Source organism: Bubalus bubalis, chromosome 6 (genome assembly GCF_019923935.1).
Source record: "Bubalus bubalis isolate 160015118507 breed Murrah chromosome 6, NDDB_SH_1, whole genome shotgun sequence".
NCBI classification, from domain to species: domain Eukaryota; kingdom Metazoa; phylum Chordata; class Mammalia; order Artiodactyla; family Bovidae; genus Bubalus; species Bubalus bubalis.
Window position 1 is genome coordinate 27,678,790 of NC_059162.1, and position 17,732 is coordinate 27,696,521.

A 17,732-nucleotide genomic window follows, 5' to 3' on the forward strand; every position below is an offset into this window, starting at 1 on the left:
GCAACAACGTGGATGAATCTCAAAAGAATAACTGTGATTGAAAGAAGGCAAACAAAAAAGAGAACATAGTATATGATTATACTTATACAAAATTCTAAAGATGCAAAACAATCTCTAGTTATGAAAGTAGACTAAAGCTTCTCCATGGGAGGAGAAGGGACAATGAGAGGAGATGGGTTACAAAGATTATGATGGATAGGTTCACCATCTCGATTGTGGTGGTGATTTCAGGGTTGTACATATGTGCCTAAACTCATGTACACTCTAAATGCATGCCATTTATTAAATATAAACATTATATATCTCAATAAAGCTAAAAGGGGGGTAAATACAAAATAAAATTACAGTGAGATACCACAAGATACCAGTTACAATGGCTTAAAATATGTTCTTTAAAGTTACAATAACAAACACTAGGAAGTTGTGGAACAACTGCAGTGTTGCTGGTGAAAATGCAGATGGTACAACTACCTTGTAAAACAGTTGGCAGTTTCTAATACAGTTTAACAAACACTCACCATACATGCCAACAATCTCACCTCTAGTTGTTTGCCCAGGAAAACTGTATATTTATGCCCTCATAAATACCTGTCTGTACACAGTTATACCAGATTGTTAGCTATATTCTTAATATCTAACTGGAAAAACTCAAAGTCTTATGAATGGATAAATTGTATTACATGCATACCACTCACTACTGCATAGTACAAAAGAGGAAGGAACAACTGATACACCCAACAACTGGATGAATCTCAAAAGCTTTATGCTAAGAAAAAGATGCCAGGCTCAAAAGTTTATATACTATGATTCCATTTTTATGTCATCTGGAAAAGGCAAAACTACAAGAACAGAAATCAGGTTCTGGCTGCCCGAGGCTAGGTGTGGGTAAAGGGATTGGCTACTAAGGGGTACAGGGAACTTTTTAGGAGGATGGAAATGCTATGTACTTTGTGATGGTTACATGAATGTAACATTTGTCAAATTCATAGAACTGAACACCTCTGAAGGGGGAATTTTACACTATAAAAACTATACTTAAATGAACTGATTGGGAAAAAAAAAAAGCATCCAAAACCTGAATGCAAACCTCTTGAGTTTTTTCAGGGATGTTTAAAATCGTGCCATACTCAAGATCTACTACTTTTAAACATTTCACTCAATATGATACGTGTTTAGAAGTCTCTTTTGAGGTTTTTTACTTTATAGCAAAAGCCAAATACTGCAGGAAATGGCTGAAAGAGTACACAGAAGCTAATAGAGCGACAAACTAAAATGCATTCCCATATTGGCAAATTCCTTTGATGGACACTTGAGAAACGTTGCTGAAGATGTGAAGAAACAACTATTAAAACAATTTATGTGGCGTTGGAAGTTTGTTACTTAGTTGGATGAAAGAACAGCAGCTATTTCCAACATGTTTCAGCCATGGTACTTTACAAATTCTATTTCAATAATGAAATACATGAAAAGCTTCTCTTTTTAAGAGGGCATTAAAGGTAAAATGTAGGGGAGAAGATACACTCACCACCAAAATGATCTTTAATAAAAAAATGACTTGTGGAAAAATTGTGGTGGTGTAACCACTAAGAAAATGGCTGCTATAACTCAAATAAATATAGAGTCTGGGGCCAAAGATTCTATCACAAACAAAATTGATTCACTAAATAATTCCTATGCAAGACTTTTCTGTAAGGAAGTTGGAACAGAAGGGCACAAGATAGAGCCAAGTAATTAGTTTCAGGAATAGGAGTCCATTAAACTATAGTTGAATCTTTGCAATATAGGAAACAAAGAGAGCGTATATTCTGCAGCCCCACAATGAAATATGCTCGCTATCACATGGCAAAACAGTCAAAGAATTATTTGACTTTAAGGTTGGTGTTCCAACTTCGTTTTTCTTTGATGACAAAGAGCTGTCAATAGCATGCTGTGTGCTGTGCTTAGTCACTCAGTCGTGTCCGACTCTCTGCGGCCCCAGGGACTGCAGCCCACCAGGCTCCTCTGTCTATGGGGATTCTCCAGGCAAGAATACTAGAGTAGATTGCCATTTCCTCCTCCAGGGGATTTTTCTGACTCAGGAATTGAACCCGTGTCTCCTGTGTCTCCTTCACTGCAGGCAGATTCTTTACTGGCTGAGCCATCAGAGAAGCCCCAAATCTCTTGTATTTGAACACAGAACACTTAGAAATAGGAATTCCCAAACTGTTAAAGTATTTTCAAATAAAAAGATTCAGGGCTTTGAACCCATTTGTTAAAAAAGAATAATTCACATTAGAAAGAAATTTGCTAATCAAATTTCAACAAAACTTTGGCATATTTAGGGCTTCCCTGATAGCTCAGTTGGTAAAGAATCCAGCTGCAATGCAGGAGACCTCGGTTAGATTGCTGGGTCGGGAAGCTCCCCTGGAGAAGGAATAGGCTACCCACTACAGCATTCTTGGCTTCCCTGGTGGCTAGCTGGTAAAGAATCTGCCTGCAATGCAGGAGACCTGGGTTTGATCCCTGGGTTGAGAAGGTCCCCTGGAGAAGGGAATGGCTATCCACTCTAGTATTCTGGTCTGGAGAATTCCATGAATGGGGTCACAGAGTCGGACACGACTGAGCAACTTTCACTTCCACTCTGGCATATTCGATAGGTAAGGTAGAAAAATGAGAATCATAATTTAGTTAGCACAACCAATAATGCACTTAAATTTGGGTCTTTGAATTTTTATATTATTTGGGTCTTTGAATTTTGTATCTTTTTCTGCCATATTAGCCATAAAAACCAGATTCTAAAGAAGTTCAACTTCAAATCAGATCAAGTCATGTTATCACAAAGGATTAACCAATAACTATAGTAAAGTAAAGCTTATTGCTCTTAAAACTATATATTACCAATAATATGCTTCTAGAGGTTTTTATATGCTGATGAGTAAAATTATCACTCTTAAAATGTCTTTTTTGCATATGCTTATAGTTACAAAATATGCTACAATAGTACATGTATAAAGTTTGTTAATAATGAACATACATACCCTGGATATGTATGCTGAAAATTTTTACTGATGGGGTGCAAAATTTAAGAAAATAGATTGGAAATAGCTGTCTAGTGAAATTAACAAATAATTATAAAGCCTTTGTAGTCTCACAGTGTCTGGCACAATGTTAGATGCACAGTAAGTTTTTAAAAATTACTGTGACTCTCTACCTCTGGATGCAAAATATAGTAATTTATATATGATCCTTGTGTGTATATACATTTCTCTCCCAAAATATACATTTCATTTGGGGAATAATTCTTCTGTATGAGTATCTTTGTGTAGAAAACCATGACCATAGAAGCAATAATGCATAGTGGTTGCAGTTTCTGAATATGGACTGCTGCTGCTGCTGCTAAGTCACTTCAGTCATGTCCGACTCTGTGCGACCCCAGAGACTGCAGCCCACCAGGTTCCCAAGTCTCTGGGATTCTCCAGGCAAGAACACTGGAGTGGGTTGCCATTTCCTTCTCCAATGCATGAAAGTGAAAAGTGAAAGTGAAGTCGCTCAGTCGTGTCCGACTCCTAGTGACCCCATGGACTGCAGCCTACCAGGCTCCTCTGTCCATGGGATTTTCCAGGCAAGAGTACTGGAGTGGGGTGCCATTGCCTTCTTTGGAATATGGACTACCTGAGTCTAAATCTTGGCCTTACAATTTATTAACTATGTGACCTTGAATAGACTAGTTCTCTGTGTCCCAGTTTCCTTGCATGCAACGGGGCCTACCTCATGGCTTTGTGGTGAAGATAAATGAGTTAATACCGTAAAGTCCCTTGACCTATGTTGGATACATGAAAAGCGATCACTCTAGGTTAGTTGCCATATGTATATGTATACATACACACACAAACATACACACACAGATACACACAATCTGAATGAGTATATGGGATATGTGTACATTTCATGTAACTTCATTTATATTTCTTGTTCTCAATATATATTTGTATACATATTTATATTGAATAATAGTAATAATATTAACAATATTAACACTTATTTAGCATGACAGTAAATTAAATATTATATATTTGGAAGGACTGATGCTAAAGCTGAAGCTCCAATACTTTGGCAACCTGATGTTCCAGTGAGCCAACTCACTGGAAAAGACCCTGATGCCAGGAAAGATTGAGGGCAGGAGGAGAAGGGGCAACAGGGGATAAGATGGTTGGATGGCATCACCGACTCAATGGACATGAGTTTAAGCAAGCTCTGAGAGATGGTGAAGGACCAACTCCTCTGAAGGGAAGCCTGGCGTACTGTAGCCCATGGGATTGCAAAGAGTTGGACACGAATGAGCGACTGAACAACAATCCAATGAGCAAACCATATATATATATATTTATAAGTTAAAGACTAAATAAACTCAGCATTAGTTTAAGTGCTTTACACACATTATCTCACTCATCTTTGGAAAAAATACATAACATGACATAATTTTGTTATTCCCATTTTACAGATAGAAAACTGAGGTCCAGAAAGGTTACATAACTTCCTTAAATTCACATAGCTGGCATATGACAGAGCCAGGAAGTATTTTTTTTTTTAATCACTGCTTACCATCTCCCCACTGATTTAATAATATTATTTAGTATTAGGGGTAATAATTCACAATATCTTTATTTGCCTGGTGCTTAGTATTTTATAAAATAGCTTTACACACAGTGAGTTTCATAACCAGTCTGTGAAGTGAGTTGGACAGGATTGTTATCCTCACTATTATAGGAAAGAAAACTGGTACAACTGAAACCATAGGTGTCTTTTGGAGGAAGTGTTTCTGTGTTACAAGCATCCTGGGTGCCTCTCAACCCAGGGAGTCAAGTCACTGTCACCTTGTCTCAGACAAGGGTGCTGGTCCTCCCCGGAAGCATCACAGGCTAGTGACAGCCCAGGCATAGAAACCAAGAATCATGGCAACACAATGTGTAGTCTCTAAGGGAGATATGAAAAGAGTGCTTACAGAGCACAGAATGTGGGACCGTCTGTGCCAGGGGGGTCTTAGAAAAGATGAAGGTGGTGGTAGGAGAGGGGTGGGGGGCTTTCCTGGAAGAAAGAATGTGTGTATGCAAGTGTGAATTCATGTTTATGACCATGACAGTATGTCTAGGCATGGTTGTATATGAATCTGAGTGTGTACCTGTTTATATGGGCTTACTCATGTGTGAATTTATGCACACACCGACTGTAAGTGTGGAAGAAGAAAGCCTGAAGGCAAAAGAAAGTGTGCTTGGATCCACACATGCTACAACAGAATGTGCCTGCCTTGATCGCCCCATTTCTCCTCCCGCCCCCCCAACACTGGGGTATCCAGAGACACCAGTTGTTTCCCACTCTAACATGAGTTGCCTCATGGGCCGTGGTCATTAGACCCACCAGGTTTTCCATCTATCCGTCTGAATGTGTAGGAGTCTGATAAGAGCCCACCACTTGTGTGAGTGGTGGGGGGTGAAGAGTACCAGTATCTGTAGGTGTATAACTGTTTCTACACTTATGATTATGTGTGAAAGTTTAGTGTTGGCTGTTCCTAGCCAGACTGGGGAAACCTCCCTTCTCCTTTCATCTTCACTGTCTTGGGAATTTATATACTCACCTGTTTCCATTACCACCCAAATGTGGCCAATTTCTGCCTTCACTTAAATGTCCTAGGGTATATAACTTTAATTCTGTACTGGGGCTGGGCAGAAGTAAGGCTGGAAATGGCTGGTGCCCATTTTCTGTGGAGGCACTCTGTGCTCCCCCCAACCCCCCGACCCCACTCCACCCCATTCTGGTCTAGGAATCTCCCAGAGGATGAAAAATGTTTGCAAAGGCAAACAGGAATGGTGACAGCCACGAGGAACTCAGAGGATCACACCCAGGAATGGGATGATCACCCCCCCTCTCTTGACGATAGATCCCATTTTTAAGGCAAAATTGATCACAGAGGGAAAGTGAGGACTCCTGTCTCCATAAATGCTGCCTCAGGGATTGGAGAGATGAGAAGTAAGACTGCAATACTCTATTTCTTTTAAACTTACACAATCAAAAGAGCTGAAATGACTCCAAATAATATGTAATTGATGGTGAATAACAGTATCTCTACAAAGTGACCAAATAGTTGAAGTAGACTTTCTCTTTTGTCATAAAGTATATAAATTCAGGGCTGTGGGGTCATGTGAGGCAAAAGTATTATGTCCTGGAATACACTGATGATTTGTGAGTGTTTATATCTTGGCCCAATGCACTGCCACACAGCTAAATATTCACATGTTAAAATAAGCAACGATGAACTGCAATAATCAACACATGTAACATGCCATATTTTAAGCTGAATGAATGAGTGGGTGAAGAGAAAAACAAACATATTTAGAAAAGTAGAATCATCTCACATAGTGATCCCCGAAATAACAATACCTGGATTCTGTTCTCAGTTTCACCAATGACTTAATCTATTGAAAGGTTTTCTTTTTTCTTTTTTAAAATCATACAGGAAAATTAGCCCAGTGACAGAATATCTCTCAAAAACATAAATATGCTTAATCAAACCTTGTTGAAGTGTCTTTTAAAATGTAAATGATCACTAATAAATGTTAGTTGTTGCAAACCTATGTTTATTGTAGCACCACATATAATATATATTTCCATGTTCAGGACACAAACATTATCCTAAATTGTAAGGGAGGATGCTAGTTTTATAATATGCCAGGAGAATTTTTCCATAGTCAATATGTTGCTTATTTGCACTTAGCTACATTGCATCAATAATCTGAAAAAGAGAAATAGCCTGGTTATGGCTAGAGATTCTGATTAGAGGCTAAGATTTCTATCATGGACTGCTTTCAACTGTTATATTTTATGGCACAGATTCAGTGGGAATCTGATCTGCTAAAATATTTGGGCTGTGAAAACTCCCACACTGTGACAGATGTCAAGTCCAATTAAGTGACTCATGTCCAGGTTTCTGTCCAATAGGATTTCCCATTAAATATCAATTTAGGGGAAAAAATTCCATCCCCCTTCTTAAGCCTTTATCTCTTCCACCATCTCCAGGCTGAATCAATTGGTACCAAGAGAGCCAAGAAGCCACACACGCATCTCTGTCTCTTTGCTCTGGCTCTCCCACCCTCTCGCCTCTTTCTCCGCTTCCCTGTCACTGTTACTCCGGGAGACGTTCACTTTTCACCAACCTTTCTCCAAGCATCTCCAAGCCACTGACTCTATATATTTTGCTACAAGGTAAAGAAAGGAGGGGGTGGGGGGTGGGCGATGTAACCAAGCCTTGAAAGACTTTGAAACTGGAAATAGGTGTCTGTTTATACAACATACAAGTAAAGGAGGGAAGAGGAAGAGGCAAGCTTAGCCCCGAGTTACAGTATTGTGTTTCTGGGAACGGGGGAGACATCAGCTGAACAAAGCCTTATCTCAAAAAAAAAAAAAAAAAAAAATCACTTCTGAGCAAGATCGCATCTCTGCTTTGCACTCCCCAGTTTCTGCTCAGCCGGATTAAGGAAGGAAAAGAGTGCTCCTCACAGGAGCGGAATCTTATCTTAACCATCTTTCTTATTGATTCTTCCGCTATTAGAAAGTGGAGGAATCAGTCCTTTGATGTGATTGTGTTTATCTCTGCATCTCTTTTGTTATTTATAGAGACCCAGAAGAGGAAAAGAGGCAAGAGACTTTTCAACACATCGTTAAAAAAAAAACAAAAACAAAAAAAACAACAACGAATTTCCCGAAATGTTTGAGAACAATTAAAAGGAAAAGGCGTTTTTTTGATCTATCAACTAAGTGAACAATCATTCATACCGTCCCTCGCTGTGGACACCAGCGAGATGACAGCTGCTTTTTCATTTTTGAATGTAATAAATATTTGCTGCTTTTAATATATTTCGGAATTTCTCCCCGCTATTCCCTGGGATTTTAACTCTAAAAGATTGGAGAAAAGATTATCGAAAGGGCTTTTACAAGGTAAGCCTCCTTTAAATGCTTTTTTCCCAGCTTGGAACTAAGTTAGATTATGCATATCGCATTTATAGAGTATTTCATGAATGCCTGAAAAAAACAAAATGCATATACGACATGCTGTATATGAATATTTTTAAAAGACACCTGGAGAAGAATTTAACATGATTTGAGGGCAACCCAGGAACTTTTCATCCGATCTACAACTATGTTGTGGTTTATTGTAATTTTCCATTACTCGCCTACTTTATACCCTCTCAAGGCGAAGGTGTAGCTGCAAGCTGTTCTACTTATAAACGTGTACGTGAGAAGTCCGAAGAGTTACATGTAATTCACTTGGAGCATTTGTTTTTATTTTACCTTAGAGGACTTGTTTTCCTCGTAGGGAAATGAAAGCCGCCTTAGAGCCAAATTCGCACCTAACTAAGCAAGTGCGATGCTGGAAGCAGATCGCTGGAAGCAGAGAGCACAGCCCCAGCTTTTGTCTAGGAGCAAACCCGCACGTTTCAGACGCGACCTATTCCCCGGCTAGCACCCCTCCTGCCCAGCCGCACACGCGGGGCCCGGGGCTGGCAGCCTGGTCCGCTCTCCCGGCGCCCGCGATCGGTGCGCATAGCCCCAGCAGGTGCCTTCCCTGCCTGCCGGACCCTTTCTCGAAGCCCGAATTTCCTTGAAGCCCCAAGGCTGGGAGCGAACCTATCCCAGTAGGCGCGCAATCTGGGCCGGTCCTCCAGGCTCCCAGGAGGAGCCGGGCACAGCGGCCTTTCTACGAGCACATCCTTAGAGGAATCAGAGGCCAGACTACCTCGGCCTCGGGGACCGCTGCGGGCTCCCGACTCTCCGCCCCGGAGCACCGAACTTTGCGGGTTGGGGTTGCAGCTCGGGCCGGGGCAGAAGGCGCTGCGCCCACCTCCCCCCGCCCCCCGGCCCATGCCTTCCCTCCTTTCTCTCCTTCTGCAGCCACCAGGCCGCCGACCTTTTCCTGGGAGGTGGTCGGCAGACTGCGGGCGCATTGTCTTATCCCATGTCGCCGCGTCCCTAGGTCCCCGAAGTGTGTAGCTGTCTGTGTGACAGATGGTGCTTCGGGAGCCTGCGAGGGCATAAGAGTCCATTTGCTATTGAAAGGAGCCTTCATGTTGGTTCCGTCATCTCTTGATTATTGCGAAGAAGAGCGAGGGGTACGGGGAAGCGTTCCCACTCCGGGCCGTCTGTGCTCAGGGCTGAGTTCCTCTGAAACCCCGGACGCCCCTTGCCCCAGGCCCGCTCGAGGCCCGCGGGCGCCCGGCTCTCCCGCGGCTTCGCCCCAGGCCCTCTGGGCGGGAAGTGTTCTCCGTGTCTCCCTGTCCCCTAGCAAAACCCAGGTGGATTCGTCGTTCGGATTCATTCGTTTGTCAGGGTCGGAGAAGAAGTGAGGCAGGCGGAATGGCCGAGTTGTATTTAGTCGAAGGAAGCACAAAACCCGGTGGCGGCCTCGCAGGCCGGCGGCGGTTCCCCGGAGCAGGCCCGCAGGCCAGTCTCAGCCTCCCGGAGGCCGCGGTGTCAGGTCCGGGATGCGGCCTGGGCCAAGGCGAGGCCTCTCCGGCTCCTGCGCCAGGCGGAGGCTCGGGTCTTGGCCCTCGGGTCTGCCCGCCTCGGCGCGCTCCCTCCCCGTGGGACCCGCTCGGAGGAGAGATCCAGACCGCCGTGGGAAGTTGGCCCGGGCCGCGCGGAAGCCCGGCGGGTTAGGCCCCCGCCCGCTCTCGCTCCTATCCTAAGAAGGACCCCCCACCCCCATTTCCTTTTACTGATCGGTTTTCTGACTCCCCTCAGCCTCCAAAATGATGCTGAGTCCGGACCAAGCCGCCGACTCGGACCACCCCAGCTCGGCGCACTCGGATCCGGAGTCGCTGGGAGGCGCAGACGCCAAGGTGCTGGGCAGCGTGTCGGACCTGGAGCCGGTGGAGGAGGCCGACGGCAAGGGCGGCAGCAGGGCCGCGCTCTACCCGCACCCGCCGCAGCTGAGCCGCGAAGAGAAGCGCCGCCGCCGGCGCGCCACGGCCAAGTACCGCTCGGCCCACGCCACCCGCGAGCGCATCCGCGTGGAGGCCTTCAACCTGGCCTTCGCCGAGCTCCGCAAACTGCTGCCCACACTGCCCCCGGACAAGAAGCTGTCCAAGATCGAGATCCTGCGCCTGGCCATCTGCTACATCTCCTATCTCAACCACGTCCTGGACGTCTAGGGCCGGGGTCGCGGCTAGGGGCCGCCTGGCCGGGAGTGGGTGAAACGCAGCCTACTGGGGCGGCCGCCGCGGGGATGGCGGTGGAGGCGGCGGCCCAGCGGGACGGCGGCCACCAGGCCTTGGACCCGGGAGGAGGCTCGCACTGTGTTCTCTCCTGTCCGCCCGGCGACTCTGTAAGGTTTCCGACTCCAGAAGGGTGGGGTTGTCTGGGGAGTCCTGGGGCCTGCAAGGAGTGTTTTTCAGGCAAGGCGAACCTCCTGGAGGTACCCAGACAAGTGACCTCCAGGCCTCCCCTCCACGTGTTAGGATCCCTTTAGGGATTGTTGCTTTAGCTCACTGGAGACTTTGAGTTCTCCTGCATTCATCTCCCACAGATCTTCATGTTTTGAAAGGATGAGGGGCAGAAGCTCAGAGTCTGGGCTTTTATCTTTAGACTATCTGGCTATTTTTTCTAATTGACAAATCACCAAACATTCGGAGGGGAGGGGAGCGAATCGCCTCCAGGGCAAAGATTTAAGGCACAGAAAAGTGGAACACAGAAAACTTTCTGTTCCGTTGTGAAAAGGAAGGTTATATTAGAATCCAAATGAAACAGACAAGCCTGGGCTATTTGGTAAGGCTAAAAAGACACATTGAGAACAGACACTGTGGAGAGATTTGAATTTGGTGAGATTTTTAACCCCAAGGTCTGATGCTACTGGGGACAGGAGAGTCCATATTTAAATGGAAAATTTAATATCTGATTGCTTTTTCAGGCGAAGTGCCCCTTTATATATCCAAAAACATCTATTTGTGACCTTAAACATGTGGACCCATAGGTGCAGTTAGAAAAAGACAACCTATTTTTATTTATGTTAGAAGGAGTAGAGTATTTTTTTCAGACATTTATTTTTCAGAGTGGTGATAATTTTACTTTGGATACTCTGTGCCAATTTATTTATAGTCAAGTGTTTACACTTTCTCCTTGTGGAATAATTATGTCTAACTTTTTACGGTGTTTGTTAAGATTATACTGTGGTCTTTCTTTTTGCTCTAATTATATTGCACTTGTATAACAAATTTCCCATACCTCCCCGTTTCTAAACATATTTTATATATTAAGATGTTTGTTGGTTCTTTTATTGTGAGATCAGCAACACTAGCACTTCACTATTATAGTTTTTTAAAAAGTAAGCGTTGTTATCCTTATCCGTAGTTATGTCTGAAAAGTACTTTGCGAACCGTTTAAAAGGAGAGTAGCTTCTTTGTGTGTGTGTGCGCGTGTGATGTTTGTGTGTGGGATGGTTTTAGGAAATTAAGTTATTTTCCTAAAAAAAAAAAAAAAAAAAAGAATTCAGAACTACTTTCCTCTGTGGCAACCAAAAAGAAAAGTCTATAACCTGATAATGTTTCATGTTCTCAGCTGTGAAACTCTTAAAACAAGGAGTGTATTTTAGAGATAAGGGGAAAAAAAAAGAACCACATCTGCTATCCAAAGAATTTAGTCTTTTCAGGGTTTTTTTGTGTCTCTGTTGCTTTATATAATGCAATATTTTGTAGTGAAAATAGATATAATCTGGTTTCTATCTGACGAGTTTTTCATATCTCATGAATGGTGCGCTGTTTTGCATATAAATAAAGGTATCAAATAAAGTTATCTCCTTTATTTTAAACATACTGTCTAAAAATAATGAACATACTGGCTGAGCATAAAATATCTTAATGGACTCAATTCCTCAGAAAGCAACTAATTAAAACAACAACAACAACAAAACTAAATTGTAACATGTATTGAGATGTTTGTGGCTCTTCCTGAACTTGGACATTGATCCGTCTATAAATAGACGCTCTACATATGACGGTGACATAGGTCATGTTTCTCTCAATGAAGAAAAAAATTAGAGTGTTTATATTCAAACATTGCTTGAATCATAGATTAATTTTGGTCTAAAAGAAAATTTAGTAACTAACCCAGTTTCCTCAAATTAGAGTTGGGAAACTGAGGTGCAAACAGTTTAAGTGTTTAAGTCACATGACTACTTAATGGCAATGAGAAGACCCCTCGTATGATGACTCTCAGTCCTATTGGTGCTTATTAAGAATAGGGTGCATTTTACTGTTGGAGCGCTGAGACATCTAATCAGGACACAGATTAAGGACATGATACCTGCAAGTAAGGAAAATTAATTAAACCGTGGACCAAACTGGAGAGATGAAGAATATCATTTACAAAAGCCCATGTTGTTGTTGTTATTCAGTCGCTAAGTCATGTCCGACTCTTTGCTACTCCGAGAACTTTAGCACACCACAATGGCCTATATACTTAATATAAAAATGTGAAATATTCTGTCTACAAGAAGAAGACATGAAGAACTTAAAAACTATATGTGTATACATACACGCACATAGATAGAATATTATCAATTATGAGTCTATATCACACCAAATCTCTAGTTGCAAAGTAAAAAAATGTGATTATGTGGATGCTTGGGTTATACAGCTAGAAAATGTCTGGGATTCTGAGCATTTTTCACTTTTCATCCCAGTATCTTGTAGTCAGGTTCACAGATACGTGATCAATGAGACTTCATTCTCTTCTTCAGCTGAGGAAAGCACTTTCTCGGACATGAAAAATAACGGTGGCTTCTTTGGCCTTTAATCTGAACCAAGTTGTTGTCCCTGCAGCAGGGGCTAGTCATTTGGTCTGCACACCCACACTGTCTTTGGATTGAGTGCTCACAGGTCTTCCTCCCGCCTCGAGGAGTGTGCCTATGTCCAGTCCTTACAGAGCTTCTCTACTGTAGTACAGAAAAGTCGGCCCTGCTCCTAAGTCAAGAAAACGAAGTCAACTTCTAGGCTCCCTTTCCTGGTTTAGGACCCCAGCTTCCGACTGACCAAGACAATCCTCTCACTGACATCCAGGAAGAGCCTATTAACTCACCTCTCTAGACTAAGTCTCTCGCCCCTGGAGTTGGATGGAGAGCAGGCATGGACAAAGGGCAACATCCTATCCCTATCTGGGGACACAGTCCATATGATCTCAGGAGAGGATCTTTGCAGTATCACTTCAAATCTGAGGCTTCTGAGCACTCTCTAAAAAGAAGGGCAACACTGGCACTCTGCTGGACCAGCAGGTGACTGACTCCTCCCTAGCACATGGCATGGACTCTGAGTATTCAGCCATAGGTAGGGGAGTAGCTCCGGATAATGACAATGGTGATCACGCACTCTTACATTCAACCTGTATTTATTGAGGACCTACTGTGTACCAGGGAGCCAGTCTAAGGTACTAAAAATAGAGTAACAAATGTCACAGAGTCTAGGGAGAAGAGCAGTATACTGGCAACAAATAAACAGTAGTTAATTGCAGGCATTGCTAAATGCTATGAAGAAAAACAAAGCAGGGTAAGGAAATAGAGAATAGCAGCTGGGGGTACTGGGGGAGGGTATTATTTTATTATTTTAAAAATTCTTTTTTATTTTATATGGGAAGACAGCCAATCAACAATGTTGTGATAGTTTCACGTGGACAACTAAGGGACTCAGCCATACATATACAAGTGTCCATTCTCCCCCAAACTCCTGGAGGGTGTTGCTTATAGATAGAGTTGTTAGGAAAGGCCTCTCTGAGGAGGTAGCCTTAGAGTAGAGACCCAGCTCTGCCTAACCAGCAGTCTCCACAATAGCTGCCACTCATAGTGCCCTTCCTTCTCACATCCTGTTAACCTGGCCTGTGGTCAGGCTACCAACACAGCCCATGGGATGGCTCACCATGCCCCACAGGCATCAGCCTCCCCCTTCACCCCAGCTCGCTCCCTCTCTAGGCAGACAGGGGACCATGGTTCCTTCCACTGCTCCCCTCCCCTTCGGCTCTCTGGCCCCAGTGTTCAGCAACTTACCAGGGCATTGTTGCTCCCCAGAAAACCTAGACCCCACCTTGCCCAGCTGACAAGGACACCTGGGCTGCATATTTCTATGTGCAAATGTCCCCTCACTTCAGCCACTGTCTGGAGACATCCAGAGAAAACGGGCAAAAGTTCTGGGGGGACAACCTTCCCTTGCTCAGGGAGGAGAACGGGATGGGAAGCAGCAGAGAGAGTAGGTGGTGGGATACACTGGGAAAGGAAGAGTAGCCTGAGATCAGGGGAAACGGGTATGGAAAGAAATGAGGCTGGCGTCAAAGAGAATGAAATAAAGCCTTTTGCAGCAACATAGATGGACCTAGAGATTGTCATACTGAGTGAAACGAGAAAGAGAAATATCGATGACATCCCTTATATGTGGAATCTAAAAGGAGATGATACAAATGAACTTATAAAACAGATACAGCCTCATAGATTTAGAGAACAAACTTACGGTTGCCACGGGGAAGGATGTGTGGGGAGAGATAGGGAGTTTGGAATGGACCTGTACATTCTACTATATTTAAAATCGGTAACCAACAAGGACCTACTGTCTAGCACATGGAACACTGCTCAGTGTTATGTGACAGCCTGGATGGGAGAGGAGTTTGGGGGAGAATGGGTACATGTATATGTAGGGCTGAGTCCCTCTGCTGTTCACCTAAAACTATCACAACATTGTTATTCAGCTATACCCCAATAAAAATAAAAAGTTAAAAAACCAAAATAATATTCCCCACAACAACAACAAAAAGAAATGAGGCGGGATGGAGGTGGAGCACGGGGGCCAGGAATGCCTGCTTCCCATATGAACCTTGTTCTTGGGGCTTCCTCCAGTGACCCCTTGAACAAGCATCCTCTGATGCTATGATGAGGTACGTAGACAGAGTCAACCTCTCTAACACTGGATTTATCCAGGTCCCATCACTGTCGTCAGTCTCTGGATGCCCATCTTCCTCCCATGGAAGTTCAGGATTGCAGGAGTTAAGGGAGTAGGGACAGTTAACTTGAATGTGTGTACAGCTGATACTCTCTTTCCAGGCTTAGAAGGATTATCTCATTTAGTATTGGTAGTGGTAGAAATATTAATAGCTAACATGTATTGAGTGTGTGCCGTGTGCTTACCGAGTCAGTGCTTTGCAGGTATTATCTCACTTAACGCCCAACAATCCAGTGCGATAGGTACTTTTGTCTCCATTGAACATATGAGGAACTTGAGTCTCAGGGAAATTAAATAACTTGTCTAGGGTCACAAAGTCATGTTTGTCCGTTTATCAAAGCCTCTTGCCCTTATCTGAGGTTCCCAGGTGGTGCTAGTGCTAAAGAACTTGCCTACCAATGCAAGAGACGCGGGTTCGATCCCTGGGTTGGGAAGATTCCCTGGAGGAGGGCATGGCAACCCACTCAAGTATACTTGCTTGGAGAATCCCATGGACAGAGGAGCCTGGCAGGAGTCCACGGGGTTACAAAGAGTCAGACACGACTGAAGCGACTCAGCACGCAAGAACACCTTTATCCATCATATACCATGGCTTTCCTTTGCCGGAGGGGCTATTGTGCCATGCACACACCCCACCCTTGGCCCCTGCACCCCATCTCTTCTCCTATGTTCTCAGGGGAAATTTCAGATCAGACATATCAAAGGAATGCAGGATCTGCAGTGCACGCACCCGTCTACTCATTCAGAGGACACGTGGAGGCTAAGACTGAGACTGTGCTCCGCTTACTGGGTCAAGCATGTGACTGTCCTGGGAAGACCCTGCAGGCTAGAGGCAGTTCTGGACCAGCCCCCTCCCAGAGGAATCTGGCACTGACACTGTCTATGTGTCAGTGGACACCACCATGTGGGTGAGCCTGGCTCCTCTGCCTCCCCCATGCACACCCCTCTGCATATCAAGGCTCCCCAAGAACATCCACATCCTCACATTGCACCTTTAAAGTTAGCACATTATCCCCTTTCTGGAAATGTTTCTTGGCTCTTCAATGACTATAAAAATAATAGAATTTAAATTCTTTCTCTGGGCATAGAAATCTTTCACAACCTTGCTCCATATCCTCTCTAACATCATCTTCAGCCACTCTCCCTGAAATTAAATGTTCCTGCCAAATTTAGGTCTCCTCACTTCCCTAGAGATACCTGTCCTTTATAACCTGCACTTGCTTTCCCTCTGCCTGGAATGCTCGCCTCCAATTTTGTGTTTTGCCCAGAAAATTCCAGCGTCACCCAACACAAGTGTAGCCACTTTGCAAAACTTTCCTTAATTTCTTCGGGCAGCATGAGCTGCTCTGCTCTCTGAACCTCAGGTATAAACATCATTGTGCCAGAATCTGTCTTCATCCCGGCACTGTATTTGAGACCTATGACTCGGAGGCCACGTTCAGACCCTGGCTTCAACTTATTCTAAATGTGTGGTGTTGAACGCGTTGACTGTATTTCCTTCCTTTTCAAATGTATGGGATGGGACAATACACGCACCTTTCTCAAATGCTGCTGTGAGGTTGGGATGGGATAAGGCGGAGTGTTTCCAGAGTAGGAAGAATATAGTAACTGCTTGATAAATGTAAACAATTATTATTAACTTTGTATTTATAGTATGCATAGGAAGTTGTAGGAGAGAAGCTAAAATAATGATATGCTAATAATTCAATCATGTATTCATGATTCATGGTCTCTACCAACTGTATTCATCCGCATATGACACATTATTAACTCTACAAAAAGTCAGACAGTAATAATCCCTGTCCTGTCAGACAGAAAATATCATAGCTAAGTAAACAGGAATCCATGAAATAAACCATAAGCACATACATCTAAAGTTACGTACAGGTCTGAGAGCCCCACTCCACTCCATGTAGGAGGGCTGGCTTATGACTTTTCTTTTTTCATCTTGGTTTTTCTCATCACACTGAATGCTGTGAACCTCAGCTTTCCCGCTAACTATTAATAGCTGTGGCCTTGAACAAAGTACTTAATTCTGTGCCTCAGTTTTCTCACCTATAAAATAGGGGTGATAATCGTACCTACCCTGTAGTATTATCAGGAGGATTAATTAAGTTAATTCACGTAAAGCACTTAGAATATATCCAGGCACCTTCAGATCTCAATAGTATTTTCTGTATTGGCTCTGTATTGGCAGATAACTTTCTCAAAAGTTAAATTAAACAATTAAATTATTTTTGAGGTAATGAAGAGAGTGATTATTGAAATTTTCAATTCAATTTTGCTAAGTATATCCAGGTCAGGCTCAGGAGGTTCCTCATTTCCTTGCTGATCATTCCAGAAAGATGTCAAGAAAAGGGAAGAGTTCATAATGCCAATTGCTGCACTGTGGATGGACCTAGAGATTAACATACTGAGTGAAGTCAGACAAAGACAAACACCACATGATATCACTTATATGTGGAATCTAAAGAAATGATTCAAATGAACTTATTTATACAACAGAAATAGATTCACGGACAAAACAAACTTATGGTTACCAAAGGGGAAGGAGGTAGGGAAAGGGGAGGGGTAATTTAGAAGTTTGGGATTAACAGATACACACTACTATATATAAAATAGAAAAACAGCAAGGACCTACTGTATAGCACAGATAACTATATTCAATATCCTGTAATAAACCATAATAGAAAAGAACATATATACATATATACACACACACACACATAT

General features: G+C 43.3%; 1 protein-coding gene across 1 annotated transcript; it reads left to right on the forward strand.

Moving 5' to 3' along the window:
- The first annotated feature begins 6,687 nt into the window (after window positions 1-6,687).
- NHLH2 (nescient helix-loop-helix 2) lies at window positions 6,688-11,828 on the forward strand. Its single transcript, XM_006058677.4, has 3 exons — window positions 6,688-7,236; window positions 7,648-7,968; window positions 9,772-11,828. Exon 3 carries the CDS (start codon window positions 9,780-9,782, stop codon window positions 10,179-10,181), a length of 402 nt encoding a protein of 133 aa, XP_006058739.1. The 5' UTR covers window positions 6,688-7,236; window positions 7,648-7,968; window positions 9,772-9,779; the 3' UTR covers window positions 10,182-11,828.
- The last annotated feature ends 5,904 nt before the right edge of the window (window positions 11,829-17,732 follow it).

Coding starts and splice junctions, on each gene's coding strand:
- NHLH2 (XM_006058677.4), top strand. CDS start 9,780: ATGATGCTGAGTCCGGACCAAGCCGCCGACTCGGACCACCCCAGCTCG.